The sequence below is a fragment of the Chlamydomonas reinhardtii genome, chromosome 10, assembly GCF_000002595.2.
Source record: "Chlamydomonas reinhardtii strain CC-503 cw92 mt+ chromosome 10, whole genome shotgun sequence".
In the NCBI taxonomy this organism is placed as follows: domain Eukaryota; kingdom Viridiplantae; phylum Chlorophyta; class Chlorophyceae; order Chlamydomonadales; family Chlamydomonadaceae; genus Chlamydomonas; species Chlamydomonas reinhardtii.
Window position 1 is genome coordinate 2,951,681 of NC_057013.1, and position 21,203 is coordinate 2,972,883.

At 68.1% G+C, this 21,203-nt stretch overlaps 1 protein-coding gene across 1 annotated transcript; it reads right to left on the reverse strand.

The window, feature by feature from the left end:
• Positions 1-131: 131 nt before the first annotated feature.
• Positions 132-21,157, reverse strand: CHLRE_10g440550v5 (uncharacterized protein). The gene is made up of 36 exons (XM_043066785.1): positions 19,419-21,157; positions 19,110-19,276; positions 17,960-18,686; positions 17,279-17,811; positions 16,895-17,127; positions 16,608-16,748; positions 15,529-16,407; positions 15,144-15,296; positions 14,753-14,929; positions 13,857-14,533; positions 13,454-13,650; positions 13,169-13,291; positions 12,762-12,890; positions 12,433-12,624; positions 11,917-12,081; positions 11,632-11,700; positions 11,219-11,434; positions 10,090-10,203; positions 9,559-9,739; positions 9,035-9,345; positions 8,565-8,846; positions 7,192-8,419; positions 6,720-7,083; positions 6,458-6,576; positions 6,028-6,223; positions 5,699-5,777; positions 5,218-5,425; positions 4,885-5,018; positions 4,515-4,601; positions 4,078-4,223; positions 3,672-3,873; positions 3,215-3,414; positions 2,819-3,017; positions 2,195-2,452; positions 1,114-1,965; positions 132-915 (listed from the first exon to the last, which is right to left on the reverse strand). Exons 1-36 carry the CDS (start codon positions 20,923-20,925, stop codon positions 682-684), a joined length of 11,679 nt encoding a protein of 3,892 aa, XP_042920182.1. The 5' UTR covers positions 20,926-21,157; the 3' UTR covers positions 132-681.
• Between the last annotated feature and the right edge of the window lie 46 nt (positions 21,158-21,203).

Consider the following 21,203-nt stretch of genomic DNA (forward strand, 5'->3'; position numbering starts at 1 on the left):
AAAGGTGTAAGACCATTTTGATTTGCCGACTGCCTGGCTCAGTGCTGCCCCATCGCGATCGGTGCCCCGCGCCGCCCCGCGTGCCCCTGCAGCGGCTGGCTGCATTGCGTACGGCTGAGCGGCAACCATGCACTCGGCCCCTTAAAGGCTTTGCCATGCAGGTCACACGAGTATGACATTCGGACGCAGCAGCAGCCGGCAGCAGCCGGCTGCCCATGACACTACCTGTGCCGTTGAGCGGATGCTTGCGGTGGGAAAGGGGCAAGCGGCAGGTTGACGTCGCTCAACAGTCTGAAGCGCATTCCGCGACCTCAACACACACATTGCGACGTCCAAGCATGCGGCGACGCGGATGGGTATACCGCACCTACCGCACAGTACACGTAGGTTCCTATGAGGGTTCCTATGAGGGTCCCTCCCTGGCATACCTGGGCATACGATCCGACCCGCAACCGCGTCCCCGCTGGGCGCTGGTGCGCAGCTGCGCCTGCAACTCATCCTTTGCATGGCGCCTTAACACTCGAGCCCGAAGCCTGCCACTCCGTCCTGCCATCATCAACGTTGACAAACTTTACACCCCCCTTCCACAGTTCCATCGTGAAACTCCTGCCTTATTCATGCCCCCGCTAGGCCGGCACCAACGTGTCAGGGGCCTACCGAGCGCTGTGCTGCCCTGCACCGCTACATCCTCAACGAACGCAGGGACGCCGCGTCACTCTCATCCTCGTCCTCCCACCCTCCTCCCGCCTTGCCACCCCTCATCGGCAGTCCCGCCGCCCCGGCGGTGGCGGTTGTGCCTGTGAGCACGTCTGCCAGGCGGTCGGTCACGGGCGCCTCGCGCTCCACCTCGGCGCCCGTCAGCCGCGCGTTGAGCTCCTCCAGCATGGCGGCCGCGAGCACGTTGGCGCGCCGGGCCTGCAGGAGTGCAGGGTGAGGCGCCGGGGTGGTGTGAGCGGTGACTGGCGAGAGGGAGCGCTGGTTTCTGGGTGCGTGAAGGTGGGTGAATGGGCAAGGGCAATGTGTGGTGTGTGACACAGCGCAGCCGTGGGCTTGCTGTTCCACACCCACACACCCACACACACGCACACATGACACGTGCGCAGGCACACCCACCTGCAGCCCGCGCTTGGCGCCCTGGTGGTGTTGCTGCTGCGCCAGCTCGGACGGCGGCGGCGGCATGCCGAAGCGCCGCTCCACCTTGTACTTGCGGGCCTGCAGCGTCTTGTCCATCACGCCGCCGCGGAACGCGCGCACCGGGCCCGGCACCTCCTCCCCGCCGCCGCCATGATGCCCGCCATGATGCGCCCCCTGCTGCCCGCCGCGGTGCCCGCCCGCGCCCCCGTGGAAGTGTGCGCCCGCCGCGCCCGACCCCGCCCCCGCGCCGCGCTGGATCACCACGGTGCCCTCCGGCACGCGCGCGTGCACCAGGCCTACGGCGTGTGCGGCGATGTCTGCGCGCACGGCCTCGTACGTGGCCACCACCTCCGGGTGCGGCCGGTGCAGCCCACCACCCAGGTAGTCCGGATCGTGCTTGGAGCGGTAGTACTTGACGCCGTTGCGGCCGCGGCTGTAGGCGGGCGCGCCCTGCGCCTGCCGGTGGCTGCCGCCAGAGGCCGGCGAGCCCGGCGGCGACTCGTCGTCGCCGCGCGGGCCGAGGCCGCCGCCGGCGGAGGCGGGGCCGCCGCCGTGCACTCGCAGCTGGAAGGCCGCCAGCCGGTCCTTGGCCGACATCTTGAGGGGCTCCAGGCGGCGCGGCGCCAGCACGGCGGCCGCGGCCGCGGCGGCGGCCAGGGCCGCGTTGGCCTGCTCGCGGCGGAGCGCCAGCGGCATGCCCGGCGCGTTGAGGCCGCCGGGGGCGCCGCCGCCCGCCACCGGGTCCACGCCCGGGCGGCGGCCGCGCAGCCCGCGGCCGGCGGCGCGGTGCAGCGCCTCGATGACGGATTGCTGCTCCGCCTCGGCCTGCTCCTGTGGGGGCGCACGAGCGAATAGCGGGGGGTGCGCGGTTGGACGCAGACAACACTCGATGTAGAGAGACTCGATGTGGAGACACTCGATGCAGTGGGTGGTAGGCAGTGCTATGGGGCAAAGGAGGCAGGTGCATGTGCTGCTTGTTCCACACAACTAGAAGCGTTGACAGCTTGCCAAGCTTGCCAACGCGCTGCAACACATCCAGGTCTTCGTCCTCGCCGCCTACCTGCGCCACGGACCTATACTTGAGGTCCAGCTTCATGAGGCGGTGCTGCATGTGCTGCAGGTTGCGTGCCGCCGTGGTGGTGCGCGGGTGCGTGGGCCCCAGCACCACGCGGAACGTGTCGGCGGCTCCGCCCAGCAGCCGCAGCGCCATGTGCGTCTTGCCCAGCCTGTCCAGGCAGCAGCCAAGGTTGTGGTGCGACAGCGCGGTGTCCACGTGGTGCGAGCCCAGGTCCGGGTGCTGCTCGCGGAGCACCTTGGCCTGGGGGGGGGGGGGGGTAGGGGCCGGCGGGTGTATGGTGGGGGTGGCATTAGTTAGGGTGGTGAGGTGGCGATGGCGACTGGCGACTGGTGATGATGCGGCGATGGGGGAGGAGGAGAACCGGTATCCCGAACGGCGCCGGTACCTCCCGAACCATCAGCCCCTCCTGGCCCCGGCCCCCGTCCCTCCTTCCCTCCCTACACCCTGAGCTACTTTGGGTTCTAGTACTAGCCCTCAGCCCCTGCCAGCCCTGCCCCCGCAGCCTCCCCCTCCCCCCACCCCCCAGCTTAGACATGACTTGGTTTAGTCTGGGCTGGTACTTACAACCGCCCTCCCACACACCACCCAACCCCTCCCCCCTCCCACCTGCACCAGGTGCTCGAAGGCCGCCTGCAGCTGGCCGCAGTGGTACAGCAGGTGGCCGCGGCAGCCGTGCACCAGCGGCTCCGCCATGTGGCCCTCAGGCAGCCGCGACAGCTGCTCCTCAGCGGCGTCGTACAGCGAGGAGGCGGGGCCGTCGCGGCCGCAGCTCATGAGCACACTGGCGCGGGCCAGGCACAGGTAGCTGCGGTGTGAGGGGGAAGGAGTAGAGGAGGAACGGGAGGAGGGAGGAGGAGGGAGCGGGTGGGTGTCGTGTTGTGTTGTGGGGTGTCGTTGTCTGGGTTGGGTGTGGGTGTGGGTGATTGTGGGTATGGGTGTAGGAAAACTGGGAAAGGGACACATCGGTGTCGAGATAGCAAGTTTCGTCACGCATCCACTCACATCTCCTGCTCCGGCGACAGCGCAAGGCTGGCCCCAAGCGGCAGGATGCCCTCGCCCGACACCGCCGCCCGCCACGCCGCCGCGGCGCGGTCGAACGCCTCCAGGGCGGCGGCGCAGTCGCCTCGGTTGTGCAGGTCGGCGGCGCGGGCCAGCAGCATGCCGACAACCTCCGGCACTGGCGGCGGGGGCATCACCAGCTCCTGCACGTGTGCGCGTGTGTGTGTGTGTGTGTCTGTGTGTGTGTGTGTGTGTGTGGTGGGGCGTTGATTGTGCGTCGGTGTGATGGCTGCTAGGATGGTGGCCATGCAAAGGTGGCGAGTAAGGCAGTGGCATGTTTGGCCTCAGACAGCCCCCAACCGTGCCCTGCATGACAGCACGAACACAGAGACACACGGACGATTCCCCTGGTAACACACGACCACACACGGGACACAGGCACAGGCACACACGAGCGCACCTGCAGCAGCACAGGCGCGTAGTCCACTGAGGACAGGTAGGACCAGGCGGGCGTGTGTCCGCCCGCGCCCGTCGTCTGCTTCTCGAAGCGCAGCCCCCACCACTCGGCGTAGGGGTTCTTTCCCGCGTTGGCACCGCGCACGGCGGCCGCAGCGGCGGCCGCGGTGCTCTCGATGGCGCTGCGGGACTGGTTCTGCCGCGTCCTGTGCGCAGGCAGATAAGCGGCGCCAAGCAGGGGTGGTTGAGTTTGCTGACACGCGGCTTACTTGGCCCACGCCTTGCAACAATATCTTCTCGGCCGTCAGCAAACTCAACCTCCAATCCGCTCCTGTGTGGGCACAGCCCGCTCCGCCCCGCCCCGCCCCGCCCCGCCCCGCCCCGCCCCGCCCCGCCCCGCCCCGCCCCACCTGGCCCTCTTGAGCGAGCACAGCTGGCTGAAGAAGGTCTCCAGCATGTCCTCCACACTCATGCCCTGCTCCTTGTAGCGCGGGTGGTGGTAGATGGTCATGCCCGTCAAACACACCGCGTCCACGAACTGGGGGTATGCCATGTTCTGTTGGGAGGGAGGTGGGTGGGAGGAAGCCAGGGATGGGGACAGGGGGCACAAGACAATCAGGTGTGGTTTCACCAGCGCGGGAATGAGCAGGCGTATGGGGTGTGACTGGTTGGGAAGGGGGTGGGGTGCAGTGGCAGGGATGACAAGGCCGGCGAGCAGCGCGTGCTGGGCGCTTTGTGGGGGCTGCGCCCTGGCGTGTCGCAGCCCCGCTTCACCGTGCCTCACAGCGGCGTGCACGGGCGGCCAATCCCCACAGCCCACCTCCCAGGCACCCTCCGCCACCCGTACCTGTATGTACGACTCCACGCCGTCCATGAAGTTGACGCGGCGGAAGATCTCCTCCAGGCCCGCGGGCTGGATCAGAGCCGGAATCACCTGCGCGCAGACAGTGCCGGGTGCAATGGTGTAAACGGGCGGGCTTTGGCACGTGCAACAAGGACGGTGCTGGTTTAGTGGCTTTGCCAAGTGACACCACCGTCGCACAGCTCTCGTATGCTGTAGCTCTCGTATGCTGTGCGACCATGAGTCCTGCCAGCACGGCCATGCCACCGTCACAAGACGTCGCGCCCTCCATGTGTGCTCTGACGACCCGGCCGGCAGGGATCAATCTCTCTCACGCACACGCACACCCACACACACAACACACACACACACGCACCTTGCGGTCCTGGCACAGCTGCAGGAACTGCACAAACGACATGGTGATGCGGTCGGGGTTGCCGCGGGCCGCGGCGCCGGGCGGGGGCGTGCCGGGGGCGCTGCTGCGGCCGGCGGGTGAGCGGCCGTGGCGAGCTGCGTGGAGTGGCGGGGCGGGGGGCGGGTACTTCATAAAATAAAACATTGCCAACCCAGCACCCATAGAGCGCGGAGGAGAGGGATATATTCTTGTTCTTGCTGGCCATCCATGCATGAGTGAAATGGGACAAGAGGTACCGAGTGCGGAGTGGCGAATGCAGTACGGCTTGGGTTGTTGAGGCTTGCCAGCGCGCACCTGTGGTGGGTCGTGAGGGCGAGGTGCCGGGCCGCGGGGTGCTGTTGGCTCGCGCCGTGGCGGGCCGGCTGGGCGCCGCGGCGGTGGCGGGGCGGCTGGCAGCGCGACTGCCGGGGCGGGAGGCGGCGGCGGCGGTGCCGGGGCGGCTGGCGTGGTGCGCGCCCGGCGGCTTGCCGGTGGTCTGCTTGGACTCCTCCTTGCCGTAGATCTGCACACACACACACACACACACACACACACACACACACACACACACACACACACACACACACACACACACACAAACACACACACACACACACACAGGGGGCGGCACGGGGGAGGCAAGTAGCGTGGCAGGCACGCATCAGGGCTGGAGAATGACAATGCGCAGGCGCAGGCAATGACCATGAAAATGCAGGGAACCCCGCTGTGCCGAAGTGTCCGCCCGCCCCTCCCTCCCTCCTGCCTCCCCCTCTCCCACTCCCTCCACCCCACGCACCTTGAACAGCGCCTTGAGCTGCGGCTCCCAGGCCAGCACCAGCGACATGATGGAGGGGCCCATCATCTCCTCCAGGTACCTGGGGGGTGGGAGGAGGGAAAGCGGTTACTTGCATGATGCATGTGCGCATGTGTATTTGTGTGGGCGCGCGGGGTTGTGAGTCGGTGACGGCGCATGGCAACTCTGGACGAGTGCGGCGGAGCAATGCCGTGCGGGGAAGGCAGCCCAGCAACCCTTCCCGCAGAGCCCCTGCCCCCCGCGCCCACCCTCCGCCCCGCATCTCCCCCCCCCCCCGCGCCCACCCTCCGCCCCGCACCCCCTGCACCCACTTGTCGAACTTGGTGCTGCGCGTCTCCACCACCGGCAGCACGTGCCGCTCGATCAGCAGTCGCCAGGCCGCCATGGGGCTGCTGATCTTGCTGTACTTGACCACCGCCAGCCGCTGGATCACCTCGCTGAACTGCTCGCGCGTCAGTAGGGTGCCGGGCTGTGCCGACAGCCTCTTGGAGCCCTTGCCGCCGCCCGCTGTGGTGCGTGTGGCGCGATGCGGTTGCGAGGAGAAGGATGTGAGGATGGGGGGATGGGGGGATGGGAGGCGGGGTTATGGGTGAGCCGGGGCGGTGGCGGTGTCTAGAGCCGAGGCTGCGGTGGGCACCGCTTTCGCAACCAGCCATGTCCCCGCCGCAAACGAACATGCACGCCTCAATCCAGCTGCGGCAGAGCCCAAACACACGCCGCTGGAGAGTGTACGCGACTCACTTGTGGCTAGGTCTTGTTTGGTCATGACCAGTCGGCTGACGCCGCCGATGACGCCGCCATCGTCGTCACTGCCGCTGGACTCCGCCCGGTGATGCGGCGAGCGGGGCGGCGAACCCAGGCTGCATGCACCACAAGAGAAGCTTTACTGCGACCGTTCGTTGCTCGTCATCAGCACAGTGTGTTATCGTGATACTTATCCCTGTCCTATCCTGCGCCCTTTCCGTAGGTCCGCATAAAGCCCTCCGCCACTTCCTTAACGCACCTCTCGCCCAGCACCTCCACCAGCGAGCCGCGTGAGCTCGGCCGCTCGCCGTCGCCGCCCGCCAGCCTCATCATCACGTCGCGTGACAGAGGCCGACCCGCCGCCGCCGCCGCCGCCGCCGCGCCCGCCGGCCCCATGGCCGGGTCTATCACCAGGACGCTGTTCGGGCGAGACGATCGGCCGGCGCGATCCGGCGAGCCCACCCAGCGGTCTCGGTCTGGCGTGCGCGGCGCGCGGGTAGGGCTGGACGGACCGGCGCTGCCTCCAGCCCCTGTCCCAGCCGCAAGCGTGTCGGCGCCGGGCTCGCCAGCAATGTCGGGCTCTTGGCCGGGTGAGGGGCTGGGCGCGCGCCCACGCTGCTCATCTGCGGGAAGACAGTGTGCAAGATGGGCAGCGGGGACGGACACCGTGTGAGAACACAGACGAAAGGAGGAAGCAAGCAGGAAAGAGGGACAACAGCTGTGGCCCTTACCGTTTGCAGACACACGCGACACGCGCGACAGGTTCGAGCGCCCAGGCGATTTGTGCCGGCCCGCCGCGGCGCCGTCGGCGCCCGCGGCTGCCTGTTGTGCTGGCTGCTGGTCCTTGCCAGCCGCGCCCTCATCGCCAGGCTTGGCCTCAACACCCTTTGCGTCGCCGTCCTTGCCCGGCCCTTTGGCCGATGCCGCCTTGTCCTCCTCCGCAGTGACACCCGCAGCCAACATGGTCCTGCGCGCCACGCCCGATCCAAACCCAAAGTTCTTCCTGCTGACCGCCGACGTGGCGCGCGGCCCGCCGCCGCCGGGGCCCGCGTTGCGGGCGCTGCGCACGTTGCGCGCGCTGCGCCCGCGCGCGCCCGCCACACCGCCGCCCGCCGCATGGTGCTGCGACGCCTCATCAGGCTCCACAACCTGCACGTGGCCGCCGCCGCCACCACCACCGCCGCCGCCGCCGCCGCCCGTGCCTCCGGCGGCGCCGCCGCGCCGCCGCTCGGGGCTGCCACCATCGGACTCGTCCGTCATGGGCGGCGGAGGCGGAGGCGGCAGCGGCCCGTCCGGGCCCTCTGCCTTGCTGAGCGCCTCGAACGGGTCTTCCGGGGCCTGTGGCAGCTGCGGCGAGGTGACCACCTCCAGCGCCTTCATGCTGGGCTCCCCGCGCACCGCGCCAGCGCCCTGCCCCGGCCCCTGCTGCGCCGCGGGGCCCGGCGAGCCCAGCGAGTCCAGCAGCACAGCCATCACGGGCGAGATGCGCCCGTCGGTCGCCCCCGTGGTGGGCGGCATGAGCGGCGGGCGCGCCTGTCGGCTGGGGCTGAAGCCCGACGGCCGCAGCGGGCTGGTGTTGCGGCTGTGGCCGCCGGCGTCGTCGGGGTGGAAGCCGAAGGCGCCGAAGCCGGCGCCACCCGCGCCGGGGCTGCTGCCCGGCGAGACGGTGGTGAGCGACCTGCTGACAGGGGTGCCGGGCTCGCTGTCCGCGAACTGCTCGGTGGTGAAGGAGGGCCAGGACAGGCCCAGGTCGTCTTCCTCGTCTGTGGCTGTGTAGCCCGCCGGCGGGTGCTCGGGCGCGGAGGGGGGTGCGTGGGCGGCTGCGCCACCGCCCGGCACGTCCAGCCCAGCCAGCGCCTGGGCGTGTGAGGAGTGCGCCGCCATGTCGCGCATGCCCATCACCAGCGCCGTCAGCCCGGCAGGCAGGCCGCTGGCGTCCAGGCCCGCGTCAAACGACACCTGTGTGTAAAGTTGCACATGTGCATGTGTGTGTGTGATGTGTGTCTGTGTATGTGTGTACGAGGAAGAGGCTTGGACTACGGTACATGGCAAAAGTGCGTTTCGGCAACCGGTCGCAGCCCCTTTGCGAAGAACCCAAACCCACCTGGTTGCCCTGCGTCCGGCCGCGCAGTATCCCCGCCAGGTCACGTGTCCGGCCGCCGCCGCCGTTCCGCCCCGGCCGCTTCAGCTTAGAAATGAACACCGCCGCCGCTGCAGCCGCCGCGCTAGCACTGGACATGGCTGCGCCGCTGGCGCCCGGGGACGTGTGGCCGCCGCCGCCACCTGCCGCCGCAGTGATGCTGCGTGAGCGGGTGGCGGGGCTGCCGGCCCCGGGGCTGTTTGCGCCGGCCAGGTCGTGCACCTGCAGCCCACTGGGGCGCTTGACCTGCACGGGGGAACAACGTGCACGCATGCACGCACACACACACACACACACACACACACACACACACACACACACGTAAGACACATGCTCAGGAAACTAGCTGAATGGGCGTTGGCTTACAAGACGTCCATCAGCATTCGGGTGAGTGCACACACAGAAGTCTCCCGCGGAAAGCACGCGGCACGCACCGCGGAGGCTGCCGGCGCCTGCTGCTGTTGCGACACCCACGCCGGCCGCTGTGGGCCCGGCCCCACGACGCCGGCCTCGGCGGCCTCCACCTCGTGCGCACTCCGCTGCGCCGCCGCCTTGAGCGCCATGGCCAGTGACAGCCCGCCGCCTGCGGGCGGAGCGGCGCCGGCGGCCTCGGCAGCGGCCGCCGCGGCGCGGCCGCTGGAGCTGCCTGGCGGGTGCTGCGGCGAGCGCTGCCGGGCGCCCGAGGCGCTGCCGCTCACGGCCTGCTCGCGCAGCATGAGGTGCTCCTCCAGCTTGTGCTGGGCGACTGTGAGGGGGGTTAGCGTGTGTATATGTGTGTGTGAGGGGCTTGTCGTGAGCACTCCAAGAGCATACGCTAGGAGAGGGGAGGGAAGGAGGCTGTTGTGGGGATCAGTCGGTTGAATGGGCTGGTTGCAAGCCTTTTGGTGCCCGGATTTGCAAAAGCGTTGCACAATGACCGCGGCACGCCCCTTGAACACGCATGTGCGCACACACGCACCTGTGTACGCGAACTGGCTTGTGGACAGGCGGATGATCTGCGCCGCCGTCAGCCCCGTCCATTCCATGTTGTCGTTCTGCCGGCTGGCGGGCCGGTCCTTGCCGTGCCTGAGCGCCGGCACGTTGCGCACCCGCACCAGCGCCACCGCCGCAAACACCTCCTGTATGCGCTCCATCGTCAGCTGAGGGGAGGGAGGCAGGTGGCCGTCCAGGCGGAGTGACAATAAGGGGAGGCGAGGTATGCAGGGGCAAGTGGGAAATAAATGACAATGGCGGATGCGGAGTGATGGGTGTTGGAAACTTGCGGCGCAGCGCAATGTGGCCCTGTTCCCACAGCGTCCACCCCCCTGCGCCGCGCAGCTGGCACGAAGCCACGTGCACCCACGCCAGGCCTGTCCTGGAAAGGCAGATCAACCTCACTAACCAAGGCAAGACACGGCAAGACACAATGCAACACGATACACACAAACAAACACACACACACACACACACACATGCACACGTGCACACACACGCGAACACACGCACGCACCGTCTTGTCTGCCATGTCCGTGTCGCGGATGAGCTGTGTGAACTGGTAGATGTTGATGCCCAGCGTCTGGGCCAGCGGGTCGATGGTGCAGTACAGGCTGAAGGCGCGGTCCACCTGCGCGTGTGTGTGTGTGTGTGTGTGTGTGTGTGTGTGTGTGTGTGTGTGTGTGTGTGTGTGTGTGTGTGTGTGTGAGGACTGTTTGTGGGCTGTGTGAGGGGGTGGAATTGAGATGGCACTCGCATTGGTGCGCAAACCAACTGAGGGCAATCGCAGGGCCAGTGTTAGGAGCACAAGGGCCAGTGTGGAGAATCTAGAGCACACCCCAGATGGATCCTGCATCCCATCCCGCCACCCACACGGTACAAGTCCAAGGAGTGGTGGCAGCCCGTCACCAAAACACACACACACATACACACTAGCCCACGTCCAGCAGTTCCGGGGGTTCGCTGCTTTCTAGTGCTTCGCAACCGACGCCCGCCAGCACGACCCCATGCAGCCGATGACTCCTTATAAGTTTCTCGACGACCACAGCCTCGCTCTCTTTTCCAGCAATCATTAGCGGGCCGGGACAGGGATGCGTGTCCTAGCTTGCTTGCTGCACGCCGCCCTTAACATCGCTGTCGCCATTTTCCCTGCTCGTGACACTTGCTCGCTGCCACCCCTGTGCCTGCAATTCCTCTATCACCCGTAGGTGAGCTCGACTACGACCAGCGGGCGGGAATCAGGGCATTAGGCGTGCTGGGTCAACGTTGTAGCGCGCCCAGGGCGCGGCGCATACAATGCATATGGGTGCCACTCGGGGTCAGGTCGTTCGTCGATCGCCCGAGGGGGAGTTCCAGGCTTTTTGCGGGTAAGTATGACTACCGGGGTCGACGCGGCTACAAGACGCTCGGTATCGGTAGGTATCCGTATCGGTAACTCCGTCGCGCCGTCTGGGCGGGCTTCGTTTTGTTGTTTTCTTTTCAACACATACACACACGCCCGTGCGTTTTGTCTCCCTAACAGACATTCCATAGGTACACGTACATGCATACACAGCACCCTCACGCCGCCCCGCCCAGCAACCTCCCACCCATAACAAACAACATCCACACCCGCACCCGCACACCCCCCACCCACCCACCCCCACCTGGCGCTGCAGCTCCACGTCGTTGTGTTTGACGCGGTTGAACTTCCAGGGGTACAGGATCTTCTCGCGCCACAGCCCGATGGCTTCCAGCAGCGCCGGCAGGTGCTGCAGCGTGTCGCCCAGCGTGGGCAGCAGCTGGATGGAGGGCACCAGCGCGCCGGTGGGGCTCTGGCTGGCGGCCTTGACGGACAGGCAGGCGGACAGGATCTCGATGAACTGTGGGAGAGTGGGGGAGTTGGGATTCAGGGTGAGGGTGGGGTTGCAGGTGTGAGTGGCGGATTTGGAATACCGACCACATCAGGCGGGCAGGCAGGCGGGCAGGCAGGCAGGCAGGCAGGCAGGCAGGCAGGCAGGCAGGCAACTGCACAGGTAGGGTTTGCTGGGTGGCGCCTGTCCTCCTGTCCTGCGCCTACCTGGGGGTAGGACACCGGGTGGTTGAGCACGCGGTCCGGCCGCATGTCCCACGGCTCAGACACCGGCACCTGCAACCCGGGGCCGCGCCAACAGAAGGAGGGATTGTACAGATTGAATACACACACACGCCTCAAGGGAGCAGCTCTTCCCCAAGCCAACCCCCCACCCCCACCCCCGCCACACCAACCCAGCAGCGCCCCTGAAGTCCTCACCCATCCCCACGCCAGGCAGGACGTGAGACTGGGAGCCCGCTGGCCCCTAAATCCACCCACCCACACACGCACCAGGTACTGTCCAAACAGGTGCACCAGCACGTAGGCCAGCAGGCGGTCGCGCTTGGCCTGCTCCAGAGCCAGCTGCTCCTCGCTGGACAGCTGGTTGCGCAGCGCCTTGCGGGTGGTGCCGATGTATACGCCCAGGATGTCGAAGTCGTACACCACACCCGCCAGCTGCGTGCGTGTGTGTGTGTGTGTGTGTTTGTGTGTGTGTTTGTGTGTGTGTGTGTGTGGAAGGAGGGAGAGGGGGGGGGGGTTGGGAGGTGGTCGGTAGTGGGTGGGTGGGGGCCCATAGCGGTGGGTTAGAGCGTCAGGCAGAAAGCGATTGGGGGCAAGGCTGCAGACGTTCGTGCAAGGTGCGTGGCTGTGTCGGTGGGTAAATCCCGAGCCACGCTCGGTTCAGTGCTCAAGCACAGCCGCTGCCGTGTGCTCGCACGGTCACACCCACAGAGACAGTCGCACAGACACACCCTGCTCTTCCCTTGCGCTGCATACACACACAGACATAACCACACACGCTCTCACCGTCTCGATGCCCAGCAGGTTGTTGGCTGGCGGCACCACCCACATGGACGGCATGTCGGTGCGCGACCAGTTGTTGACGGCGCCGAGCCCGATGCCGGACACGGCGCTGCGGCGCTCGCGCAGCACCTCGGGCGGCCACCACCAGGGCACCTGCTCCGCCACCGTCAGCCGGTCCAGGTAGTACTCAGCCGCCTGCAGGTGCGTCGGCGATGTGGGGTGTTAGTGAGTTCGGTGACGGTGTTGGCATTTTACAAACAGCTAGGCAGCTAGCAGTTGTGGTGGTGGCATGTTGTCTGTTATTGAGCACTGCAGGTGCGAGCTCTCCGCACCTTGTGCATGTGGCTGATGAGCCGCGACAGCAGCTTGGGCAGCAGGCCGCTCTGCCGGATGAACTGCGCCAGGCGCATCAGCGGCACCGTGAACGGCTGCTCCACCTGGGCCAGGCCCAGCCGCATGTCCTGTGGGCGAGTGAGCGCGTGAGTGATTGAGTTTGTGTGTGTGTGTGTGTGTGTGTGTGTGTGTGTGTGTATGTGGGTTGCGTAGTTGGTGGGTGAGGTGATGAACGGGGGCAGGGGGCGAGAGCGTGGTAAGGCGTAAGATAACGCAGTGGTGTGGGCAGCAGTCACGATGAGTGTGCAAGTAGATGTGGGCGCCAGCCAGCCGGCCAGCCGGCCGGCCGTGTGCATATGTGTGTGTATGTATGTGTGGGTGTGTGTCACATGCGGCGTGCACGCACCTGCATGGACAGGTGCAGGTCCTGCGGCGCCGAGTGCTCCGAGGTGAGGAAGATGTAGGCCTGGTGCAGCGTGAGGCTGTTGGGGCCGCCGTCCAGGGCGCGGAGCATCTCCGTGCGGATGACCTGCGGAGCAGCACCCAGGCAAAGGCAAGACACTAGTCGTTTGTATACGGCGCTCGACCAGTCCCTTGGCCGCCTGCACAGGCATCCGGCACTAATTCCACCCATGGCCATCCTCCAGTCCACAACCTTTGCGCAACACGCCATCACACCCCACGCGCGCACCTGTCCCAGCACCCACGGCAAGGGCGCGGTGCAGGCGCTGCCGCGCAGGCGGCGGAAGAAGCGCGCCGCCAGTTGGCGCATGAGCGCCGGCAGCGGCAGGTGCTGCTGCGTCAGCGACTGGCTGGCCAACTGCCGGTTCTGCATCAGGCCCAGCAGCAGGTCCAGCACCTCGCTGTCGCGAAGCCGCTCGTCGGGGCCTGTGCGGGCGAAATGTGTGCGGGACATACATTGTACGGTATAGGGGCCATGCGGTATCAAAAGCAGGCGGCGATGCCACGTAAAACTCGCGTGCGTGCGGGAGCCATGAGCATTCAGGTGCTGTACCGTAGAGGCCACACATCAAGGAAGCCCAGCGGTGCAAAAACGTTCTTGACGGGGAGGAGTCAACCGCATCTCCACCCACCTGAGGTCTCGTCCATGTCGGCGTGCGGCATGAACTGCCGCATGTCCACAATGCGCAGGCTGGGCGGCGTGCCGGGCACCGGCCCCTCACCCTCGCCCTCGCCCGCCCCCGCCTCTTCAAGCGACAGCGACGACGGGTTGCCCGCCAGCGCTGAGCCCGCGCCCCCACCGCCCACCACGGAGCTGTCCTCGGGAATAAGCGCGAGCGAGGCTTCGCCGTAGAAGCCACCGCCGGCGGCTCCCGGCAGCCCACCGCCGGCGCCGCCCCAGCCGCCGGCGCCGGCGCCGCCGGGCGTGCTGGGCTGGGGGCCGCCGTGTCCCATGCTGGAGGATAAGCGCGCGACACCGCCGCGGGAGTTGAGCGGCGAGGCGGTGGCGCCGGGTTCGGTGCCGCCGGAGCGCTGGAAGCCGCCGAAACCCACGCGGCCGCCGGGGCGGGCGCCGTCGCTGGGCTGCACGGACAGGCTGCGCTGGCTGACGGTGGGGTCGGGTGCGGGGGCGTGCAGGCGCACCGGCAGCATGTTGATGGGGCCGGTGGGGTTGTTGTTGCCGGGGCCCCCCATCTCCGCCTGCTGCTGCTGGCTGGGCGGTATGCGCGCCTGCTTGTTTGTGACCTGGATGCGGTACAGCTCAATGACGTCGTTGTACTCGCTGATGTTGTCGATGAGGCCGGCTTGCCTGTGCAGGCGAGCGGGCGGGCAGGTGTGTATGCATCAGGGGTGCCAGAGCAATGTGTAGCGGCACGCGGGGCGGCACATCCCTGCACGATTTCATACAGGGCCCAGGCCCCAACCCCATCGCATGCACGGCATACCACCGGATCCAGATCGACAATCCATTCACATGGAAGCGAAACAACCGGTACGGCACGGTGTCTTGGCCCGCCTGTTGCCGCACCTGCAGAACACCAGCAGCATGTCCAGCGAGGCCAGCTCGTCGCGCGGGTCCGCGGGCCGCTCCTCCAGCTCCACGCTGGGAAAGGCGCTGCCCTCGAACCAGCCCGCCGCTGCCCCGGCGCCGCCGCCGCGCGCCGACGTGAAGAAGGAGCGCAGCGACCGGGCGCTTGACGGGCGCCTGCAGGAGCCATGCGAACGGGTTGGTCCAGACATCGCGCATGCGTGTTAATAGCCAAGAGCCGTGGCATCGGACCACGCTTAGCAAAGCCCTTGAACGCAGCAGACACGCTCTCAAGTCCCAACACACCTCGCACAGCACTACGTCTCCTGGACAGCATTGGTCGCTACCCCTGTCGCTACCCCTGTCCCCCCCCCCACCTGCCCCCCCCCACCTGTCCGCCGTCCGCGCCCGCACGCGCTTGGGTGAGCCGCCCACCGCCGCCAGCCGCTGGGCCGCCAGCCGCCGCGTGGCGTGCCAGTGGCGGGCGTACTGCCGCAGCACCAGCATCAGCGCGTGCCGCGTCTCATCCAGTGTCACGTTGTACCTGCACGTGCACACAGCCGTGTGTGCGGTGAGCGTGCGTTGAGCGAACACTGCTGACACCTCCATTGGAGGAGCTGTGGCCGCGTGTCGGGCACAGCCGCCAGGTGCCTGGTCCAGCCTCACCAACCGCTACAGTGCTCCAGTACACACACCCGGACATGTGTGCCACACGGCTCCCGCAGGCAGGAGTCGTTTCAACCCTGTTCTCAAGCCCTCCAGACTCTGGCTCTCACCTGGTCTGGCCGCACAGGCACACGGTCTGGCCCTCGCCACACGCCACCATCATCACCGGCTCCGCGCCGCCGAACAGCGCACCCGCGTTGCCACCAGACAGCGCAGCACCCGCGGCGGCAGCGCCGCCGCCACCCGCAAACCCTCCGGACGACATCGGCACGTGACCGCTGCCCGTGCCGTGCGCAGCTCCGCCGTTGCCCATGCCGTCTGCGGTTCCTCGCGCTGTTGGGCTTGGTGGTCCCGACCCCAGCGGCGCCAGGCCAGCGGCCAGGCTTGCCTCATTGGAAATCTGGGGGTTGCTGCCGCCGGCGCTGTACAGGCCGGCGCCACCCATTCCGGCCAAAGACAGCCCCCCGCCCGCCTGGCTGCGCAGACCCAGCCGCCGCAGCGGGCTGCCAGTGCGCGTCAGGCTACTCAGCCGCTGGGGCTTCTGCCTTATCGACACATACACGCGGCCGTTGAACACGCTCAGCCGCACGGTCAGTGGGTCGGGGAGATCGCCGCCGCCGGCCCCATCCACGCCGCCGCCAAACGCCGCCGCCAGCACGTGCGGGCTGAGCGCGCCGCCAGGCCCGTGGCCCGTGGTAATGCCCCACGTGGACGCCGCGCGCGAGCGCGAGGGGCTGGCGTTGCCGCTGGCCACGTAGCCGCCAGGCGGCATGCCGCCAAGCTCGTCGGAGGGCCGCGGCGCGTCGCGGGAGCTGAACAGCCGGAAGGCGGTCAGGCGGTTGAGCGACGCGCCGCCGGTGCCGTTGAGGCTGCTGTTGTCGCCCATGGCCTCGGGCGGCGGCGGGGGCGGCGGCACGCTGTGGTCGCTGTCCTCCTCGCGCAGGGGGAGTGCCAGATAGTCCTCGGGCGCGGGGCAGCGGTTGACCAGCCTGTCGGTCGGGGGGCAACCAGGAGCTGGGTTAGGCTGGTTGGAAAGCGTTGAGTCAGCAAAAAGCACCCTTTCCGCACCCTCTCAAGTTACAATCAAGTATGCCCATTCTGCCCCATCTGCATGCCAATTTCTCAACCCCAGCACCATCCATGGCAGCATTTCCAGTCGCAGCCGCAGCCGCAGCGACCCAGCACTCACTTGGCTGCGCCGTACTGCATGGCTCCCGGCAGCACGTCCTCATCGCCCCACCAATACAGCCGCTGGTGGGTGGTCACGGCCACAGCGTGCCTCGAGCCCAGTGACACCGAGCGGAAGCGGTGCGGGCCCAGCCACCGCACCCTGCACACAGTTGAAGGAGGCGCAGCATGGCAAGGGCCCGTAAATATCTAGAAGCGCAATTGCGATAACTCTCTCACCTGTTCATTTGCCCCTGCACTTTGCTCCTGGCCCTTTCCCCGCCCAGCCCCGGTTTCCCTCCCACACGCCTGTGTATGACGGGCATGACGGCACTGCGCGGCGTCATGACGTTGGAGCCGGGGCCGCCCGCCCGGTTGCGCTGCACCCAGGGGTTGAGGTAGGGGTCGGAGCCCCACAGGTACAGCCGGCCCTCGCCGCAGATGGCGGCAGACACGGAGGCGGCCGCGATGGCGGTCACGGGCGGCAGGCTGGGCACCGGCACCGGGCTGCAGCGGTCGTCAAAGTCCGGCAGGCCCAGCGCCTGACGTTGCAGAGGCGCAAGGGGAATGTGGGGACAAATGAGGACACTGAAACGGGGGAAACAGCTTGCCATACCACCACGCTAAATACCGTACGTATCTGCCGCAACAAAGCTATCATGTGCAGGCGTAATTCACATGAACCGCGTGCACCTGCGTCGCGTTGCTGCCCCAGGCCCACACATCGCCGGCGTCCGTCAGCGCCAGCGTGTGACGCAGGCCGCACGCCACCGACACCACACGCAGCTCCAACGGCGGCCCGGGCGGCGCGCCCTTGCGCTCCGGCGGCAGGCTGAAGGTAACGGGCGTGGGCGGGTGTGTCATGCCGCGCTTGGCGTCGTCATGCAGCCCGTCCGGGTTCATGCCCGCGTGCGCCAGCATGGCTGCCGTGTTGGGCAGCGGGTCCTGAAGAAAGGGCGACGCGGCGGGCCCCGTCATGAGCTTGGGTGAGCGCGCGGGCGACATGAGCTTCGTGTTGTAGATGTTGTGGACAGGGGAGGAGGGGCGGTCGGCGGGCGAGAGGCCGCCGTCAGGGCCCGAGGGCCGCTTGTCGCCGGGCGGTGGGCGGCGCGGCGAGGCGTCGCGGATGGCGCCCGCGCCAGGGCCCAGCCCTAGCCGGCCATGGCGGTTGCTGCCCCAGGTGTACAACACGCCCTTGGCGGTCACGGCGGCGCTGTGAGTGAGGCCTGCGGCGGGTGCAGCGTGGTGAGCGTTGTCAGCGTGACGCGTGTGTGTGTGTAAACGAATTCGTACACGGCACCATGCCGGGCATGAGGGTGCATCATATCCACGCTCAAAGCAATTCCACGTTATGCCCCTCGGCCTGTGCCTTACCTGCAGAGAGGCACACCACGTCAACACCCTCAAAGTCCACGATGCGTGTCGGCGCTCCCATACGCACAGACGGGATGCCCGCCCGGCCCGTCGCCTGGCCCGACGCGTTGTCGCCCCAGCCCAGCACGCCGCCGCCCTCCAGCGCCACCAGCGTGTGCAGCGCGCCACACGCCACCGTCCGCACCGGCAGCCCCATCGTGAGGCGGTACACGTGCAGGTTGTCCGTCACCACCGTCCGCTTCTTCGCTGCGGTCACCGCCGCAGCGGCCGCCGCCTCATTAGCCGCTGCTGACGTCGCGCCCATGCCCGTCGTTGCAGCCGGCGGCGGCGCTGCGGCGACGCCGCTCGTGCTATTCATTACGCCGCTGGTGCTCACGTCCGTGCTGCTCGAGTTTGCGGCTGCCGCCACCGACACTGCTGCAATGGCTGCGCCCGGCAGACCTGCCACCCGGGAGCCGCCCGCCGCCGCCACCAGCGCCGTAGCCTTCATGTCTCCGGACGCGCCCGCCATCGCCGCCGCCTCCATCATGCTTATGCTGTTGGCGTCCGCCGGCGCCAGCCCCGCCGCGTGCACCTGCGGCATGGGGAACAGCGCCAGCGGCCCCGGCGGCACGTACGTGCCCGGCGTCTCCTCGGCCGCTGTCGCCTCCGCCAGCATCGCCTCGGCGCTGGGCTTGGGCTCGGTGGAGGCGGCAATGCCCTGAAGCAGGCTGGTCGGCAGGCGACCCTGTGTGTGCGTGTGTGTTTATGGGCAAAGAGGTTTAGCCATCTATGCACTATGCAGGGCAGGAAGGCAAGCGTGTGCAATGGGCCACCACAACTTCCAGTAGCAGGGTACCGCCACGATGCTTGCGTAATTGCGGGCCTACTGTGTGCACGGTACGCTTGTTCACGATGCCCATTCTGTCCTAAACCAGCCCCCAGACCCCAAGCAGCACCACCCTGGCTTTCTGATGTCGTCGGGACCTACTCGTTGGGCTTGGGCGTGCAATCCCCGTCCCCCCTGCCCCAAAACAGCCCCCGCTCCCACCCGGCCCCACCCGCCCCGCCCCGCCGCGCCCCGCCCCGCCCCGCCCCGCCCCGCCCCGCCCCGCCCCGCCCCGCCCCGCCCCGCCCCGCCCCGCTGCGCCCCGCCCCGCCCGGCGCGCACCTCCAGGTCCTCCAGCGAGGCCTCCATGGGCAGTGCCACCTCGTGCGGCAGCGGGTGACACGCCACGTGCTGTGCCGCCGCCCAGCCGCGGCCCAGCTGCCCGCGCGAGTCCGAGCCCCACACATACAGCCGCCCGTCGGAAGACACCCCCGCAGCGTGGTGCGAGCCTGTGAGTATGGCGGGAGCGGCCCGGAGCGGGGAGGCAACATTTAGCAGCACGGACATTAGCAACTCGGCATCCTGCAGCGCCAACACACAATTCTTTGCATTACAATGAAGGCAAAGCCCCCATGGTGCCAGCCGCCTCACCTGCGGCCACATGCCTAAACACCACACCGCTCAACACCGCCAGCGGCTGCGGGCTGGTGTAGGTCTCCCCGGACGCCCCCGCCGACCGCGCCGCCGCCCCGCCCTCGCCATCTTCCGCCGTCATCGCCGCCAGCGCTGCCGCTGCGTTCGTGACCGCCGCGCTGCCGAAGGTCCAGGCGCGCTGCTGCGGGCAGCCGCCTTCCAGCACCCTCCACACGTCCATGCACCACAGCTCCGGGCTGAGGTGCACCTCGCCGATCACGCCCGGCGCCGACGTCAGCACCTCCAGCAGGCCCATGGGGTCCGGCATGTGCCGCCGGCTGCTGCTGGGCACCGGTGCCTTGGCGCCCGACCCCGCGCCCGCGCCGCCGGCCTGCTGCTTGCTGCCGGGCCGCTGGCGGCCGCCAGGACTGCGCGCGCCGGCGCTGCTGCCCGCCCTGCCGTTGCCAGGACTGACCGGCGGGCCGCCGGCGGCACCCGGGCTGAGGTTGCCGCGCGGCATGCGGTTGGGGCTGGTGGCGCTGTTGCGGCCGGCGGGACTCAGGCCCAGGCCGCCGCCACTGGCAAGGCTGGCGCGCAGAGGTGATGCGCCTCCGCGGGAGCCGCCGCGGCTGCCGGGCATGGGCGGCATGGAGCCGCCCAGCCCCGACTGCATGCGGCGGTTGGGCGAGCCGGGCAGGAGCTGGCTGGCGCTGCCGGGGCTGCGGGCTGGGTAGTCGGAGCCGGGCGAGTGCGGGTGCGAGTCCGCAGGCGGCTGAGGCGGGTCGCGCAGTGGCTGTAGGGAGGCGCGAAAGCGCTGGCTGGGCGGGCTGGCGGGGTTGTGGGAGCTGGCGCTAGGTAGCGTAAGGGCCGAGCCCGCCGGCGATGCGGGCGGCAGGTGCGATATGGGGCCCAACCCTTCCGCGCTTACAGTGACAGCCATAAACGCGCCTTCCGCTGCAGAAGCTGCGGCAGCGACTGAGGAGGGCGTCCGCGGTAATGCAGGCAGCGCTGGCGCACTGCCGCTGCCGGGGCGCGGCGCGAGCGGCCGCATGGGGTCAGGGCTGGCATGCCGGCCATCCGCAGCGGCGCCAGGCGTGCCCAACACAGGTGCGTGGCCAACGCCCGATCCAGACCCAGACCCGGTGCCGCCGCTGACTCCCACTGGTTCCAGCTCCACCGGCCGACCGGTGGCACGCACAGTGCGTGGCAAGCCGGCCTTGAGGCTGGACTTGAGGGGAGGTCCGCCGCTTGAGGAGCTGGAGGGTGTGCCAGCAGTGCGGGCGCCGGAGCCCGAGGCCCTGGCCCCCTGCCCCGGCGTGTTCATCGCAGCGTTCTTAGGCAGCGCGCTCGACCACGCCGAGCTGGAAACGCTGTCAGGCGTCAGCCCCGCAGGTCTGGGGCCAGAGACGCCGAGACCTGGGCCCACCGGTCCCACATGCCCGCTGCCGGAAGACCGCGCGCCCTTCGAGCTGTCCACTCCAGAGGCCTTGGGTCCCTGCTGGGACCCATTCCCGCTCTGTGGCATTATTCCGCTTGAGCATTCGTTGACTCTGCTGGCATTCTACGCCTACGGTGGGCCCTTTGGCCCAAGTGAGCTACTTATGAGTACTATGCTGATTGATGTAACTTCTAAAAAAATCGCTTCAATGAAATTGCGTGGGGAAAAACTCGCTCAAAGGTAGCCCGCAGCAATGTATGATACGAGCCAGAGTAATTTACAGGTCTCAACCTGTAGGTTCAGCAACAGAGGCAGCGATAGGAACCCGGTCGGTGCAATCGAAGCGCTAGTTCCAACAATTTTGC

What these genes read in the sequence shown, in the direction of transcription:
- CHLRE_10g440550v5 (XM_043066785.1), bottom strand. Translation starts at nt 20,925, where the DNA reads ATGCCACAGAGCGGGAATGGGTCCCAGCAGGGACCCAAGGCCTCTGGA. An exon ending in CTGTCGCCGGAGCAGGAGAT is followed by an intron (nt 3,018 to 3,214) that starts GTGAGTGGATGC and finishes CTCACACCGCAG; the next exon opens with CTACCTGTGCCTGGCCCGCG. An exon ending in CCTTCGAGCACCTGGTGCAG is followed by an intron (nt 2,453 to 2,818) that starts GTGGGAGGGGGG and finishes CCCCCCCCCCAG; the next exon opens with GCCAAGGTGCTCCGCGAGCA.